General features: G+C 39.3%; 1 protein-coding gene across 5 annotated transcripts in view; it reads right to left on the minus strand.

Moving 5' to 3' along the window:
* Positions 1–18,921, minus strand: part of HIVEP1 (HIVEP zinc finger 1) — a 156,396-nt gene that overhangs the window by 130,886 nt on the left and 6,589 nt on the right. For all 5 annotated transcript variants that reach the window (XM_078001357.1, XM_015135569.3, XM_028847839.2 and 2 more), the window contains exon 2: positions 18,323–18,465. In XM_078001357.1, the coding sequence (XP_077857483.1) occupies positions 18,323–18,362 (40 nt within the window). In that variant the 5' untranslated portion in view covers positions 18,363–18,465. The remainder of the gene's footprint in view (positions 1–18,322; positions 18,466–18,921) is intronic.

The raw sequence follows: 18,921 nt of genomic DNA on the forward strand, positions 1-18,921 counted from the left end.
CCAGGTCAAGAAACCACACTATTTGACCAGGTTACTCTCCTTACCCAAGTCTCTGACCCCAAACACCTTTTTCCTCTCTTTCAAGTACTCACAATGAGAGGAAATCAGAAATATATGCATAGGTTTTATGAAACTGCTGACTTAGAGAATTAGTTCAACATGGGCATAGAAAGTAAAGAGAATTCTTGGGGTTGAGGGGGTAGCTTTCACATGCAATCAGAAAACACTGTCTCCCTTCCCAGTCTCTCCTGACAGTTTTCATTGTTCCACGGCCCTTATCACTTTGCACTTGTTATAGTTTTGGGCTTGTCTTATCTCTCCTACTGAACTGCAGCGTCCAGGGTCCCTGAGGCTACGATGGATGCCAGAGTCACTCTAGCATCCTCCACAGCATTTAGCAGGCACAGTGCCTTGCAGGGCTATTTATCAAACATTTGCTAAGTGTACAAGAAAAATTATCCAATCTGCAAAGAATAAAAGGTCTAAACTTTCACTTTATTTAACAAAACTCATAGAGTCTGTTGCCAAAAATATGATTTTTAAAGCCTGAGAAACAGTAATCATTTTTATAAATCTGTTATAGACCAGCCTCAAGAGAGACATTTATATTAGTGTTTAACAGAAGTACAAGATTCAGACCAAAATGCATACATACATAATTTCTCACTTGACTCTTGCAAAAAACGGCAGGTGCTAAAAGACCATTTAATGTTTATAAAATCCATTATTTAACTACAGCACTTCGGCTCTATCATGTATGTTACTGGCATGGGTGGGTTATTAAGTCAGACCGCATTCCAGACAGCACACCGCTGCAGTTCAGGATGAGGAGACTGCCTATAAAACATCTGCTTAATCCCATCCAATCTTTAACCAGAGACTTCCTGATTTCACCTTACAACAAACGAGCCCTGAATCCTGACTTCCTATATGTCTAAATTCTGCAGCGCCTATGTTGCGAAATTTAAACCTATCCACCTACTTTAAGAATTACTCTTGATAAACACACTATCCACAACAAATGTACTCTTCAGGAGACAATAAGGTTTCCAAGGATCCAGAGATGTGGCTTTTAAAAACTTAATATTTTTTTAAAAAATTATTCTAGAATAAGGTACTCTTGTCAGTTAAGTAAAATAGTAAGATAAATTATACAATTCTCAGTTCTAAAAACCCTATGAAAAAATGGTATTATGAAGAGGGTTTGGACACATTGGAGTCCAGCTGTGTCCACCACAAAACGAAAGGTGACATTAAAACCTGATGTAACCAAAGTTACCACTTCTTCCATATTAACTTCAATGTCACAGAAGAGAACCACTGAGGTTGAGCAGAGTGGGCTGTGGTCCAGCAAGGTCCAAGAACGTTTCTCAGTAAATTATTTGATAATCTCTCTTAGAGACCTTGCTTTGCCCCTTCTAATCATGGCCTGAGAATGTCTACATAACAATGCTACTGCCTCTCATTGTACAGATGTTCCATAGGATAATCTTTTACACACACACACACACACACACACGCTCCTCTACTCATAATGGGGTCATGAACTGATAAACCCATCATAAATTAAAAATATCATAAGTCAAATGCATTTAATACACCATAACCTACCAAACATTATGACAACCTACCTTAAACGTGCTTAGCACATTTATATTAGCCTACAGTTGTGCAAAATCACCTAATACAAAGGCTCTTTTACAATAAAGTGTTAGATATCTCACGTATTGAATACTGTAATACTGAAAGTGAAAAACAGAACGGTTGTATGGGTCGAAAAATCGTAAGACAAACTATTGGTTAAGTCAGGGACCATCTATATATGAGTTCATTCACTGTACAATGACAGTGAAGTTTCATCATCACTTGTAAGTACATGAAATTTATAATTTAGAAAGGAAATCACTATGAAATGTTGGGAACTTCTGGATATCTGGAAAGAGCATTCAGCCAAAATGTACCCTGAAAGAAATACATTGTATGTTTCAGTTACTATATAAAGTAGCAAAATTATTCTACAAAAAGAGGAGAAAACGTTAAGAAGCAAAGCTAGGTAAACCAAGGAGAAGATAAATCTGGTGAAGAAAAAGTTACCAAAAACACACCCACAACCACAAACGTTTTGGGTGGGTAAACAAATATTTGCTGAATAGCTACTAAATGCCAGTTTTACGTATATTTAATTTTCAAAATAACCCATAAGGCAGCAATATTATATCCAATTTAGGGTGAGAAAACAGGTTCAGAGAGATTAAGTAACATTCTGTCAATCACAGACCTAATAAGTTGTAGAACCAGGATTCAATCCCAATTCCATGACTCGAAATTCCAAACTCTTTGCTTTTTTCCCCACTAAACCACACTTTCAGTAATAGAAGTTTAAATATAAAAGTTATCATGGCCGGGAGCAGTGGCTCATGCCTGTAATCCCAGCACTTTGGGAGGCCAAGGCGGGCAGATCACGAGGTCAGGAGATCGAGACCATCCTGGCTAACACGGTGAAACCCCGTCTCTACTTAAAACCATACAAAAAATTACCCAGGCATGGTGACGGGTGCCTGTAGTCCCAGCTACTAGGGCAGCTAAGGCAGGAGAATGGCGTGAACCCGGAAGGCGGAGGTTGCAGTGAGCCGAAATCACACCACTACACTCTAGCCTGGGTGACAGAGCAAGACTCCGTCTCAAAAAAAAAAAGTTATCAGTGAATGAACATTTACTTCAATAGTATGGATTTTAAATATCCAGAATGCCAGCAACAGTATTTTAAAAACACAATCATCACACTACTTGCATCTTTTAAATAGCATCTAGATTTTCTGCCAGCTTGATGGGTCTCTACACACAGTCTTAAGCAAGAGGCCTGTTAAAACACACTGTGCAACTTGATGTTATGAGGGCCCAGGACACTGCCTGCTGCAGGAGGACAGCATGGTCCACATTCATGGTCCACAGGAGGACAGAATGGTACACATTCATAGGAAATGCAGCAAGGACAAAGTGAGGAGCGACAAATCCTCTCCACAAAACACAACCATAAAGCCGCACAAAACTGTCAAGAACAACCACTCTCAGCGCTCTGGAAATCAACCAAAGCCATATACACGTGGAGGGGCATTTCTTCGTGGAAAGTGCTGAACTTCAGGTAAGACCAGCACAGTGGCATTTTTTGCCCGGGGCTGTTCCTGTCTCCCTATCCCAGCTCTGTCAGTGCCAGGGTTCAACCGAGAGGGGAAAGCTGTGAAAAGCTGCAACTTCACAGCTTTTGCCAGGCTGGGTTCACCAGATTTGGAGCACAGTCAGTTAAAGTAGCAATCCCAATAGCAAGAGAACTCAAGAGAATCAATGGCTCTGTCCGCCCAAGGCTGAGGTCCTGTTCAGGGCAAGCAAGAGACTAGGAGACTAGTCAGGGACTTACTATGGATTTCTAGTAGGTGAGCCACCTACAGTGTGCTGAGTAAACTCTCCACACGTATCCCAGGTTAACCAGAGACTCTGCACATGTGTCACCGACACTAGCGCAGTCTCCTAATTACCTGCACACCCCTGGGACACAGAGCCTGGGCATACACACACAAAGAAGACATAAGGGGGTCCAGTTGAAAGTTAAAGCCAGGACAGATGTGAGAACTGCCTGTGTGTGTGCTCCCCAGCCCACACACAGATCCACAGGCAAAGAGTCAAGGCTCAGACTGACTCACAATTAAGCTCTGATCTACCTTTGGCTTGAAAACAAAACTACACAGGGTAACCCCCTAGGAAACTAGGATTTAAAGTAAAGCATAAGAAAACAAAAAAACAAACAAAAAAAAGCCAACCTGGGCAGAGCCATCAACAGCCACACAACATGAGAGAAATAGCCTTCACATATTTAGTCCAGAAAAGTTACTAAACAAAAAAACAGTAATAACTCACAAGGGAACAAGGATGAGAATCCAGAGTTGCTACAGTCTATTATCTTAAATGTAAAACATTCAACAAAAAGTTGGAGACATGAAGAGAATAAGAAAGTGTGACCCATACTCAGGGGAAAAATTGAGTCAATAGAAAGTATCTCTAATATCCCCAAATGCTGGGTTTAATAGGTTGAGATTTCATAGTAGCTATTATATGTTCAAAGAACTGAAGGGAACCATATTTAAAGTATGATTATAACAACAAATAGAATCTCAATAAAGTGAGAGAAATTATTTTAAAAAGAGACAGAGAAGCAAATAGAAATTCTAGAGTTGAAAAGTATAATAAGTGAAATGAAAAATGTACTAGAGGGACTCAACAGCAAATCTGAACCCATACAAGAAAGAATTCATGTATCTGAAGATAGCTCAATGAAAAGTATCCAATCTGAGGAATAGAGAGAAAAAGATTAAAGAAATATTAACAGACCCTCAGAGACCTGTGAAACATCAAACATAAAAATAAATGTGTGATTAGAGAAAAGAAAGGTACAGAAAAAAAAATGAAGAAATAATGGCCAAAAATTCCCCAAATTTGATGAAAACAAAAATACTAATCTACATATCCAAGAAGTTCAATAAAACTCCAAATAAGATAAGCACAAAGAAATCCACAACTAAGCACATCATATTCAAATTGGAGAAAGATGAGAAAAAAAATGGAAAGAAGCATGAAAGAAACAATTCATCTTGCAAAGAAAACAAACACAATTAACAGCTGACTTATCAGAAGTAACAGAGGCCAGAGGACAGTGAATGTTCACAAAGAAAAACAACAAAACCTTATCAACCAAGAATTCTATATCCAGAAAATTATGCTTCAAAACTGAAGGAAAAATAAAGATATTCCATGAATATTAAAAAAGCAGCATTGCTGCTAGAAGACCTGACTTTCAAGAAATGCTATATGAAATCTTGCAGGTTGAATAAAAGTGGTACAAGATGATAACCTCAATCCATAGGAAGAAGTGGACAGTGCTAGAAACAATAAATATGGAGGTATACGTAAAACCTATTAATATTTTTCTCATTTCTTCTCTTAAGTTATTTTTTAAAAAGATTGTGTAAAGGAGTGATTTAACACTGTATAACCAGCTTTATAATACAAAGGGATCAAGCATATATTACAATAGAAAAAGGAGACACCAGAGAAAAGTTTCTATATTTTACCAGTTTTCAGTTAGTATTATTCTCAAGTAGGCAGTGATACATTAAGATGCGTATTATAATCTCTAGGGCAACCACTAAGAAAATTAATCAAAAGTATAATAAAAGAGAAATCAAAATCATACACTAAAAAATTTAACACAAAAGAAGGCAATTGAGGAAGTACAGAGGAACAAAAGTATCAAGCAAACAGAAAAGGCAAAATCACAGATATAAATTCAATAATAATAATAGTAATAAATTACATCGATGTGATGGAATAAACACCCACCCAAAAGGCAGATTGTAGGACTGGATGAAAAAGCAATTGCAGCAACATGCTGTCCACAAAAGACATACCTGCAACAGTGGCAGAGGTTCAAAGAAACAAAAAGTCCAACATGAAAGAACAGGAAAACACATGCCATGCAAACAAAAACCCTAGTGTCTATAGTAATATCAAGTAAAAGAGATGTTAATGGCCAGCTTGACCTGAGACTTATAGAACACTCTATGTAACTGCAGATGTGTACAGCATTGTTTACAGCAACATTATTCACACAAGCCAAACACTGAAAACAATACAAATGTCCATCAACGCGTGAATGAATCAATACAATCAGTGCATTCGTATAAGAGAATATTATGTGGCAATAAAAGGTAAGGAAGATCCTGATATATGCTACAACACAGATGAATCTCAAACACATTATAGTCAATGAAAAAACGCTATAAGTAAACACTATATACTGTATGATTCTACTTATTAAGTGTCCAGAAAAGGCAAATGTGAAGAGCCAGAACACAGACCAGCAATTGCCTGTGGCTAACAGCGGGAGCAAGGATTGGTTGCAAATAAGCTCAAGGAAATTTTGGGGGTGACAGACGTGTTCTAAAACTGGACTGTGGTAAAGGTTTCCCAACTCTATAAATTTACTAAACACACTGAATCGTACACTTAAAATGGGTGAATTTTATTGCATGTACATTATATCTTAATAAAGCTGTAAAACAAATACACTATAAAGTAGTATGACTAAGGCAGTAAACTGGAGACTGAAAAAGATAATCTTTCCATGAAAGAGCATATCCATCAAATGCAACTTACTGCAAACCCTAGCTCTTCCAAGAAGATATTAACATGAATGTTGAATATATAACTCATCACACATATGGCACTAATTCCATCAAAACATGGTAGATTAACCTAAACTGTCAACATACAGAAGGATAAATAAAGCATTTAACCCCTCGGCTATGCCGTCATATGTCTCCTTATATATGTTAACTGAGTATTTCCTTATATGCTCACTCATCAAATACTTGTACAGCTGTCTAGACTTCCATGTGAAGCCATTATGGCCTTTATGTCTTCAACTATAAATTTCCTGGAAGACAGGAACAGAGGTGGTGAATTCCACAACATGTCCAACACCCCAGAGCCAGGCCACAGAAGTCCAGATGGGCTTATAAGTGACAGCCACCAAAGTGGCCCTCTGATTCTACCATACTTCATGACCACTATGGGCTCTTCCTGCTCCTGAGAAAGGAAACATGTTAACAGTTACTGACTTCTCATACTACTTTGAGCCACGTGCTAACACCAGCATGGACCAAAATAAAGAGGTTAATGATCCAATTCATCTGTGGAGAATTAACATTGCTTTCCAAAGTATTCCCCAAATAACTCAACAGTTATGATGAGCTCAACTGAGCCTATCCTTAAATTTAAACTTAAGCAAAATAAATTAAAACAAAACCATAACACAAAAATATCATTTACCTACTCTCATCCCAGTACCCCAAAACCACCAGAAACAAAGAATTATTAGGATATTACAGAAAGTGTTGTAGGGACTACTGAGAATTCAAATGTATTGGATGTTTAAACATGTTTCCCACAACCTAAGTACAAATTATAATGCTTAATGTGCTAATAGCAATTATTAATCACTCAGATGACCTGGTCCCATTCTCAAGACCTGGCACTCCACTCACAGGGGAAGACCTTCCTTGTAGGGCTCATTTGTCAGAAGGCGCTCCTCTCAAAGACAGTTCTATTTTGCTGAGGAACAGTCCTTCCCAAGACGTTTGATGTACGGCATTGGAAATGGATTGCCTGCAGTAGTTTTCTACCAAGTTGAGTTAAATACAAAGGTGACTAGATGGAGACAGTACAATTTAAAAAAGGAGAGTACTCTACCTGACTGAACAGTTGGCTCCTTAACAATCTAACCCTTTTGGGTTGAGACCCATGACCTTGGTATCAAAAAATCAAGAACTAAATATTTCTGGCAAGACTAACTCGACCTCTAAGGCTTTCCTTTCATTTTTAAAACCACAAGTAAATGGACTCCTTCCCAAACAAATGTGAATTCCCTTATGCTTGGCAGGCAGCGGACCCTCACGTACTAACTAAAGCTAAGTACACCTAGGTTCCCCTATAGTAATTCATTCCTACAGCAATCCTCTACAGAAAGACAAAGCATTCTCGTTTATTCCCAACCAGAAAAGGGTTTATAAATAAATGTGTTACCTCTCCTTTATTTCCCAGGCAGGATTCGGCAAACTTTTCTGTAAAGCATTAAATAGTAAGTATTTTAGGCTTCGTGACCACAAGCAGCCACTCAACTCTGCCACTGTTGCATGAAAGCAGCCATAGTCAGTATGTAAATAAATGGACATGGCTATGTTTCAATAAAACTTTATTTACAAAAACAGGTGGAAGATTGGATTTAGTCAGGATTTACTGACCCCTAGAATAACAGCCATTTATAACTAAAAAGTAAATTGTAGACCAACATCACCCCTACTAACCCCTGCCCACCTTGTTCTCTAAGAAGAAACTAAAGATATTTGCTCAAAGCCATATTATTCTTTTGCTGTTTATTCATATACACGATGATCTTCTGAAATAGGAAAAAACATTCTTTTAACCTGTTACCTGGTTTCCTGGTTGTCAACAAATCATATTGCCCTTGGGTGAAGGCTGTTTTTTAACGTTAACATAAAAGATGCTGCCGAGCCACTGAACGATCTTCTTTAAATACTTATGACCTTATGACCCACCTGGCAGTATAAAAGACCTTGACCTGGTAATTTTATAAATACCATAAACAGAAACCAAACACATGAAATCTAATAAGTTTCCTTTCCTCTTTGCTTCCTTAGAGCTTCAGGTTCACTGGGAAATCCACTCTATCTAAGCAAACTAAACCAACAATCACTTCTGCATAATTTCTTCCCCGTTCATTCTTCTACCAAAGTCTAAAAACAACTTATTTTCTCTGCCAATATATCCTTCCTGTCTTTAAAAACCCATCTCAAAACTCCTCCTCATTCAGGTTTTCGTTGAGAAGAAAGTTGACTCCTCCGCGAGGTATTTCCTCATTGCTTTACTCCACTTCAATTATTTTTTGCTCCACTTTCCCTTGGGGAATTCCATACTGCATATACTAACCTGAAATTATATTTGTTCCTTTATGTTGCTCTTAGATCTTTTATTTTCCTGTGTGTGGAAACGCAATGTATTAAAAACTCTTAAGAGAACAGGTACAAGATTTTTTGTCTAGGCATAGCCTACTAGTATTTTCACTGCTCCCAGAAGACAAATAGAATTCTCTAACTCTGATCCCTTAAAAATGGTTCCTTTTTTTTTTTTTTTTTTTTTTTTTTGAGATGGGGTTTCACTCTTGTTGCCCAAGCTGGAGTGCAATGGTGTGGTCTCAGCTCACTGAAACCTCTGCCTCCCAGGCTCAAGCGATTCTCCTGCCTTAGCCTCCCAAGTAGCTGGGATGAGAGGCACCTGCCACCCAACCCAGCTAATTTTTTTATTTTTAGTAGGGACAGGGTTTCACCATGTTGGCCAGGTTGGTCTTGAACTCCTGACCTCAGGTGATTCACCTGCTTTGGCTTCTCAAAGTGCTGGGATTACAGGCATGAGCCACCGAGCTTGGCCAAAAGTGGTTATTTGCCCTTTGCCTGCAGTGTGGAAGAAGAGTGCCCATACATCTAAAATAGCATGCTTTCTCTATATTCTACCGTACCTACCACATGAAGACAAATTATAGAATGTTATCTTCTATATTTTGCTTAGAATTTTAATGTTTTCACGTTAGTTTCCCCAGAAATATTTTCTAAGCCTTCATGTCCGAAACTTCAACTGTTAGGCGGAGATTCCCACACTGCCATTCTCCATTTTAAGTAAAATGTTTTAAGTAAAACATTTCTACTTCTAACCATATAACTAAGCAAATCATGTAAGCAAACGTCTTGGATGAGACAACTATTCTTTCTCTCTTGAAGAGCCTGGAAATTCCCTAAACTGTATGTGATACCAAATCTAACTTGGAGTAATATATACATATACAACTTGAAATAGATTCTGAACAATTAAAGGCTTAAGAAAAAAAAAAAAATCCTTCGAATTCTGACCTCCTGAATAACCTCAGCTCTGTGTGCTGTGCTTAGCAAGTTAACTGGGATGGAGAGCATTTCCAAACTCTTACTAATCAGGAAAGAACTTTCTACTATCAACATCAGCAAGTATAAGCATGATGGTTAGGAGCAAAAGCACTCCAGACTCCTAGCTGTGTGACACTGGGCAAACAGCAATCTTTCTGTGCCTCATTCCCACACCTATAAAATGGGAATCATAAAAGTACCTGTCTCAGGTAGCTGTAGGAATCAAATGAGAAAACATGAAAAGCCCTCTGAACAGAGCCTAGCAGAGACCTGTGGTAAGGTTTGCTCTTTTTATCATCATAAGACCCATATAAAACCACCTCCCCCTTGCCACTGGGCCTTCCCATCTGCACAATGAGCAGGCTGAACTCAATGACCTGCAAGGTCCATCCTTCCTGCCGTAAAATGTGTGTAATTCTCTCAGAGAGGCGCACAAGAACCCAGCAACATAAGGAAGCGCCTTGGTTCACTCCTGGCATGGCTTAACCAACCACTTTCCAAGTCCCGGTGTATCAGCTCAGTTTATTTTTTTCTTTATCTTTAAACTATCAAATACCACCCTAATTGTATATTTAACCTATTTCCATCTGGATACTATAACTATTAAGCAGTTGTATGCTCACCCTATCTTTTTCTTCACCGGCAAATCTGAAAGAGTTTGAAGATAAACGTATGTAAGCACACTTCAAAGTACAAAATAATAAGTATGTTTGGTTAAATTCATACTCTAGTCACACAGGCACACAGAAATTCTGTGGACAGAAACACATAAGGACCATAAAAATCAAGCTTTGTATTAAACAGATGTAACTCTTTATTTTTTATTTTTTATTTTTTTTGAGACAGAGTCTCGCTCTGTCGCCCAGGTTAAAGTGGCGCATGGTCTCTGTTCACTGCAAGCTCCGCCTCCCAGGTTCACGCCATTCTCCTGCCTCAGCCTCCCGAGTGGCTGGGACTACAGGTGCCCGCCATCTCGCCCGGCTAATTTTTTGTATTTTTAGTAGAGACGAGGTTTCACCATGTTAGCCAGGATGGTCTCAATCTCCTGACCTCATGATCTGCCCGCCTTGACCTCCCAAAATGCTGGGATTACAGGCTTGAGCCACCGCACCCGGCCAAGTAGGTGTAACTCTTAAACGGTGTGGTTCCATTTCATACTTAGGGACTGCTATCTAATTACATGGTAGTCAACCATTTTGTTATCACTTTCTATTTTTTCAGTACTTTTGCATCACAGCACAGCCTTAGAATATTTTCTAGAACAAAATTCATCATAGAAAATTTCTAAAAACCTTCTGACAACTTCTCATTAAAATTGTAAAAAAAAAAAAAACACACAAAATCAAAATCAGCGCAACTCTGTACCAAACGTAAGCCTACAGCCTCATGATCAAAAAGAGCTTCTTTCTCAAAGAATGACTTGAGCACTGAGAAGAAAGGTCTCTATTTGTTTATAAGTTTTTGTGCTACAGTGAACAATGGTTAACAGTATAACAGCATCACCTGTAATGAACATAGTATTAATATGCAGAAGAGTACTGCGAAAATGTTTTTAAAGAGTTAAATATGCAAATGAAAAAGTAAAGCCCTTAATTTATTCATAAAATATTTTTCTGCATAATACAAGAGTCAACTTTAGCCCAGACTTGCTCAAATTATCATCATTTTAAATGTGAAGCTTAAGAATGTTTTTCTATGATAGGAGATTTTACACAACTTATGTATTTTTCTATTCTATAGTAAGATAAGATTGTACCTCATCAGAACATATTTTGTACAAAGATGTTCTAAAATAAAATCATTACTCTGGTTAATCATATTATTACATTCTGTATTTGCTTTTAAAAAGAAACAAGCATTTGGCTAATGTTAATAAGCATTCAGAAAGCATCAAATAAGCTCTCCACATGAGCTGAAAAATAATTATCTGCAAAAAAAAAAAAGGAGGCTTGCTATGTTAACTCCATTTTCACATTTTTATCCTGCTCAAACTAAATAATGTCAGCCATTTACATGATAGCTCCTAATAACTTTTCCACCCATATTAACAAAAACTATGTTTTAAATTATGACTTACTTCCTTTCTTGCTACAGTATAGAGAATTTCTTTTGTTTTTGTTTTTGAAATAAGCCATGGGGTTGTTTCCACTACAAGATTTTTGATTTCTCAAATCTCAAGGCTGTCAGCATGGAACTGCTGACCTAACATTCAAATGTGAAAAATGACGCTTAAACAGCTGGAATTCCATCTGAAAATCATCAAAATTAAACCTACTCCACTTATAAGCTCAACAACATAATCCCTACATAACAAGTAAACATAAGATTTTATTCATGGTAGTAGACTTTGTAAAACAACCACTGGAGTAGGCCCACAATTGATAGCAAATGAAAACATTCATCTTAATCAGATTAATTCTGAAACCCCGGCTGGGCTTCTCTTGGGTCACACAGAAGCGGAGTAGGGGACAGGGAGATGGCTGCCATCTCGGACCCTAAGGAGAGCACTTCACTTCAATCCCGCGTGATCTGTGATACCGACATTTTTTAAGAGTTCAACAGTAAAATAGAAGCCCTCAGAACCTGTTTCTTGAGAACTAAATGAAGACAAATATTCTGTTTAACCTCATCTAACACTGTCAAAAAACGAGACAAGGCTTGAATGAGTTTAAGTGGAAAAATGGAGGGAGCAGCACATTGGGTAAGAATATTCCCAAATTATTTTCTGCGCTGACCTCTCTCCCCCAGATCCCAACCTTTGAGTAGTCAGAACAAGAATGGGACATGTCAGGAATCAATACTGAGGACATGTGCAGCCTAAAATACATTTACAGATTTTATGTAGATATTCCTGTTTCCTGTGTTTATAAAGCATATGTAACCCAGGAGTCTGACATAAACCAGTTTTTCATAGAAAGCAGTAGCTCTCTGGATTGAGTGTGTACCCTGTGTCAGGCACGGTGGCAAATGCTTACATTTGCTGTATCATTTCATCTTCACACATTATCTCCATTTGACACACAAGGAAACCAACCACATAGCAAGTCAGTGACTGCATGAGGCCAAACTCTTTACCTTTATAGTAATTAAATGTACCAAAGGGATAAACTATAAAAATCTTGTACATGAAGTAAAATTTCATATAAAAGAAACGTTAACAATAACCACCTGGTTTATCTGTTCAGGCAATTAAAATTATCACAAGTTTTTAATCAGAAGCTACCAAATATTGGAAGAAGCATTTCCTACTCGAGGTTCAAAAATGTAAACAAATTCCCTGAGTATAAATCATCTCAACCTTCTAGTTTGCTAAAATGTTAATACAACCAGGCCAGGCAAAGTGGCTCATGCCTATAAGCCTAGCACTTTGGGAGGCCAAGGCGGGTGGATCACTTGAGGTCAGGAGTTCAAGACCAGCCGGGCCAACATGGTGAAACCCTGTCTCTACTAAAGATACAAAATTAGCCGGGCATGGTGGCACATGCCTGTAATCACAGCTACTCGGGAGGCTGAGGCAGGAGAATTGCTTGAACCCTGGAGGCGGAGGTTGCAGCGAGGCAAGATAGTGCCATTGCACTCCAGCCTGGACAACAAGAGCGAAACTCTGTCTCAAAAACAAAAAGTTAACACGACCAAATATTCTTCTGTTGCACACGGATGACCAAAATGGTCTCTTCTGACATATTATAATCCTGCTAAGATAAGAGACCTGGAGAAGAATGATTATGATGTAATATCGTAAGTACAAGAAGGCACATGTGGACACAAGCAAAGGAGACCCAAGGCACGTCTGTGGAGGGGAGGAGGGTACCTGACAAGAGAACAGAAAATAAGGAAAAAAACTCAAAGAAGAGGTGACATCTTTAGCAGAGACATCTCCCATACAGAGTAAGAAAACAGTAGAAATGGAAAAGGAGAAGAGGTACCTTCCAGAAAGATGACCAAGCACAGAAATACTGGATTTGCACACTGAGCTCCTGAAATGGCAAATGACTATGCACAAGATGCCGTGGAGAACAAGAAGGCCAACGGTGGAAAGCGACCCCATGTGTCAATCAAGGCCATCATCTGATCACATTCCTCAGTGCTACTTCTCACATTTTAAGGAATCTGGGCCGGGTGTGGTGGCTCACTCCTGTAATCCCAGCACTTTGAGGCGGGCGGATCACCTGAGGTTAGAAGTTTTGAGATCAGCCTGGCCAACATGGCGAAACTCTGTCTCTGCTAAAAATACAAAAAAATTAGCCGGGCGAGGTGGCGGGCACCTGCAGTCCCAGCTGCTCAGGAGGCTGAGGCAGGAGAAGGACGTGAATCCGGGAGGTGGAGCTTGCAATGAGCCAAGATCGCACCACTGCACTCCAGCCTGGGTGACAGAGTGAGACTCCGTCTCAAAAAAAAAAAAAAATTCTGGTTCTCAGACCAGAAAAGAGTTCTCATGTTTTGCAGGGTGTTCAGAGCCAAATGAACTCAACCAATAAAAATGAAAAACAGCTACACCAATTTTCAAAACATGTTTTGCAAAAGGTTAATACTTAGTATTTTCCACACTGACTTCCAATCTTAAAGGAAATGAAGCTTTGAAACCCTAGGCCCAAACACAACTAAAATAAGTAACGCCTCTTTTCCTTTTTTTCAAAGCTTTGAAAACATATTCATAATAATGGGTGGCAAAACACAAACAGAGCCCTTTATCACGACAGAAGTGGCATGGAACCCCCTGCAAGCCACCAACTCCTCCATTCCACGTTACCCAAGAATCCAAGCGAAGACCTGAGAAGGTGGTGGAGACAACCACAACCCCTCCGCAGAGCAGCGATGAGTAAGGAATGATGGCTGGGCGACACAGTGCTGCCCTGCTGTCAACTCACCAAGACCATGCGGAGGAGCCACCTCATGCAGTCCAGTGACCCTTCTCCACCGAACCTAGGACAACATGCTAAGCCTTTCTTCTGAACACCAAGTGCTTCTCTCATGCTCTTTCAAAATTCTTCAACCTCACAAGGGATAGGTCGGTGTAAAAACTGCACAGGCCGTTGGGAAACAGGCATGGAGAACTGATTCTATCTGGTTTAACGCTGGGCCAAGGGTGAAGAGACTGAATTCAACAAAACCACAGTCCTACACAGTATACAGATCACCCATCAAGTCAGACACTGTCTCATTTATGTCCCCAATTTGTTTCCTGCCCTTAACCTAACAATTCTTCTTATGCTTTTTCTACGAAAGAACCTATAGGAGCAAAAAAGTATACACTCTATCTCCTTATGAAAGCAGTCTGTGCCGGCCTAATTTTCAAATCCATGCAAACTTTCTATATTCTTCCACGATAGATCCTGGTATTGCACATTTCGACGCTTGTCTAATACTTTAATATGTGTATACGTGTGCACACACAGACAAGTATATGTATTTTTCCCCCAAGTAAAATTCACATTCCTGAAAGATACATGTTACCCTGTGGCTTTGCACATCCCTAGGGATATATCTGTCCCAGCAGGAGAACCAAGAGTAAATCAAAGAAAGATTACATTCTAAGAGGTGAAACTGCCATGGAAGCATAAGAAAAATATAATTTGAGAAAGTATAAGGTATCTGTCTTTTAATACTGACTTAATTACCAAGCACAAGACAAGTATTTCAGACTATTCCCCCCAGGAAGCCGAAAAAGAGGCGATGGGTTTCCTGAAAACTCCTGAGCTAACGGCAGAAACAACAGGGACAAGCAGGGCTGTGACTGCTCTTCCGGTCTCCCAATTTCCTCTCCCCGCATTTCTTATCGCATTAGAGATGTCTCCTAGCAAAGCAAAGCAGTGGATCACAGGTAGGGCACAACAAAGCTGATATTCCAAACTGTCACAATGAGATATTAAAGACACGCTCAAAAATTAATCTCAGTAGCTGACAGTTACCTGCTTACTCTAACCCCCACATCACTCCCAGGGTCCTCACAGACATTGTGAGAAGGAAAGCAGAAGGTTCTGTGTGTCACCGCTTAGCACCATCCCCTCTGTCCCTTTGCTTACTCAGGGTTTCCCAGGGGCACCTCGAGTTTCACTCCCATTCCCCACTGCTGAGTGAGCTACACTGGCTCAGAAGCCGCCTCTTCCCTGAAGTCGTCCCCTTCCCCATCAGAAGTCCCACTGAAGTGGCTTGACTATGCTTACTAGGGCTAATCTATTTCGATCTTTTCTTTAGTGGCTGAGAGTTCTTAACTACCTTAGTCAAGCAACTTTCTAGACTCTCACAGACAAGTTAGACCAATTTATTTCAAGTTCTCCTTGAAAACTCTAAAAATATCTTAATTTCAGGAAAGAAGCAAGTTTTCTTATGAAAACTTTTAACTCTACATATGAAATGCAGGCTCAAATCTGAGGGCCTTTCCTGATCTGATTCCTCCTGATTCTCCCACTCCAGTCTCCTGCCTCTCTGTTGCCCTCTTGTCTCTCCTGAATAGAACTTCTCATGCTGTAGAAATGGAGAACAATTTAAAGTTGCTCAGAGTCCCCAAGTTACTTCACAAGCTCCTAACCCAGGATGAAATGCACTCACTTTGCCTCGTCAGCTTCGCAGATAATTTCCCAGCCTTAAGAACCAAATCCAGGTGTTAACTTTCCTTCCCTAAATCATCATTCTGCTTGACTCCAAACTGCGCCCCCTACAATGGAGACAAAATCATGACTCCCCACCTCTGTGGAATCTTCCTAGTGTTCATTTCTCACCACAGTACATAGTTATGTGTTTCCCTATCACCTCTCCATACTCCTTTTGGGATCTGTGTTTTATCATCATTTTATTGCTATCACAGGAACATGAAGTACATGAAGGTGGTAACAAACATGTGCTGAGTTGTACATTTATTTGATACAGAAAGGAAAAGAGCCTATGGCCTGCAAATCTGCATTTCTCAGGATAGTCATTTTATCTAGAATGTTATAAATATATATTTTAAATATGAAAAATGTTTAATATTTATGACCTAATAAATAAGACCTTAAGATCAGGCCGGGCGCGGTGGCTCACGCCTGTAATCCCAGCGCTTTGGGAGGCCGAGGCGGGCGGATCACAAGGTCAGGAGATCGAGACCACGGTGAAACCCCGTCTCTACTAAAAATACAAAAAATTAGCCGGGCGCGGTTGTGGGCGCCTGTAGTCCCAGCTACTCGGGAGGCTGAGGCAGGAGAATGGCGTGAACCCGGGAGGCGGAGCTTGCAGTGAGCCGAGATCGCGCCACTGCACTCCAGCCTGGGCGGCAGTGAGCCGAGATCGCGCCACTGCACTCCAGCCTGGGCGACAGAGCGAGACTCCGTCTCAAAAAAAAAAAAAAAAAAAAAAAAAAAAGACCTTAAGATCAATCATGTACTCCTTCCTTCAACAAACATTTGGGCCGCCATTAGCTGCCAGAAACTGTGCTGGGCTAGGGCTGCTGCTTGCCTATATGCTGCACTTGTGCAAACTAGAACAGGGTGCCCTCCCTGGACAGATAAAGCAGGGCCCATGTTTCCAAATGCCCACCTCAGCTGGCACCCTTGGGTCTGGAGGCTTTTCCTACCGTAATAAATGAGAGTGAGTCTCTGGGGAGTTCAGATTCTAGTGACGGAGACAGGCAAACACACATTCAATTTTCAACGTTTTCTATATGACTGTAAAAAATCTGATTTCCATAGACTACACTTAATGTTCTCATGTAAATCTCCACCTCATTGAACACTGGTTACTATAATCATCAATTTGAACTTGGGCTGAGGCACCCGCCTGAGGCAACAGAAATTTCTAGACAGGAAACAAGTACTATTTCCAGATTCACAGAGGCCATAAAATTGACTACATTTTCAAAGATCACCTTATGGTAACTAGTCAAATTGATTTTACCAAGAAACATTTCAAATTAATCTATTTGATTTTTAAGTCACTTTTCCCCCTACATATACTTCAGAATTTTTTTTTTCTGTAATGATAAATATTTCATAAAATACCATACTCAGTTTGGAATTATTTGCTTTAATAGCTCTTTTTTTAACACTACTACCTGCTTATCTCCTGAAGTTTAATATAAAAGATAATTGCTATTCACCATTGATAAAACACATGAGAACAATACAAATCTTTTTAAACAATAAGCAAGAATACACTTACTTTTCTACTATTAAAAGTATTTGCAGTTGGGGGAAAACACACACTTTTCTCTCTCTATGTGAAATGTGTTATCATATACACATTTCTGAGCCACTGCTTCTTTGTGGAAAATAACTTAATTTGCCTCTGGCTTCTGCAAGTAACGGTCTGAGTGAATGCCTACAATTCTCTTCACTTCTTATCTTGTTAATCTAACTGATGGAGCAGTACAAAAATAAACCTCAAAAGAACTATGGAGGAGGAATGGAAAAAAAACATAAAATTCATAATGATCCAGTTGGAAAAGAATATTTAACCATTCATTTCAGATTCCTTGACCCAAATATGGTTCCTATCAACAAACAGCAACTTTCAGCCTTTAATACCCCATCTAATGGTCTGGAAGGAAGGACTGTAATTTCATCAAATTCAATTAATTCATTCAACAGATATTTATTACGTATCTCCTGAGAGACAGGAATTGTGCAGGACTTCATGTGGAATTGTTCATGTGGAAATGAACAAGAGAAACAGAGCTCGCCACCAGACAGGGTCAACATCTAACAAACTGCCAATCCCGTCAACAAAGAGATACTTTACTAAAAGATTTACGGCAAGCCTTACTTCTACTTAATGCAAAGCCTTACCTCTTAGATTTCTGGGATGAATCTGTTTAGTTCGAGGCATCTTCTTTGAATCAGGGGCTTCTTTTTCTTCTTAAAAACTCTAGATAAAGCAAGTCACCAAAAGGCAGCTCCATAAACTCAACATACATCAATTAATCCATGTGCTAAAAAAAGAAAAAGAAAAAAAAAAAACAAAGAAGCACATTTTACTACCTCAGAAGAGAAAGATACTTTAAAAGTTATTGCCTAGCAGGGCACAAACCTAAACTCAAGAAAAAGTAACCAAGCTGGGCACCACTGCAAAAGATTACTCACTAACTTTTAATTAAACAGAGATCATTTTGTCAATATCTGGGACTTCTCATTAAGAAAACAGAAAAAAATCACAGTATCTTTATCCCACAAGAGTAGAAAAACTCACTTTGTGTTTTAAAACGACAATACCAGGAACAAGTAAAGTGTCACATCAGGCTACAAAAGGATTATGTTATGCATATATAGTAAATCTGCCCATTCACAGGGGCAGGGACAATGTCTTGTTCATCTTGTTTTAGTTAACTCAGTTAATACAAGGGGTTCCTACTGTGGCTGCTCCAGTTATTCAAGACCTCTAGGTTCAT

This window comes from Macaca mulatta, chromosome 4, assembly GCF_049350105.2.
Source record: "Macaca mulatta isolate MMU2019108-1 chromosome 4, T2T-MMU8v2.0, whole genome shotgun sequence".
NCBI classification, from domain to species: domain Eukaryota; kingdom Metazoa; phylum Chordata; class Mammalia; order Primates; family Cercopithecidae; genus Macaca; species Macaca mulatta.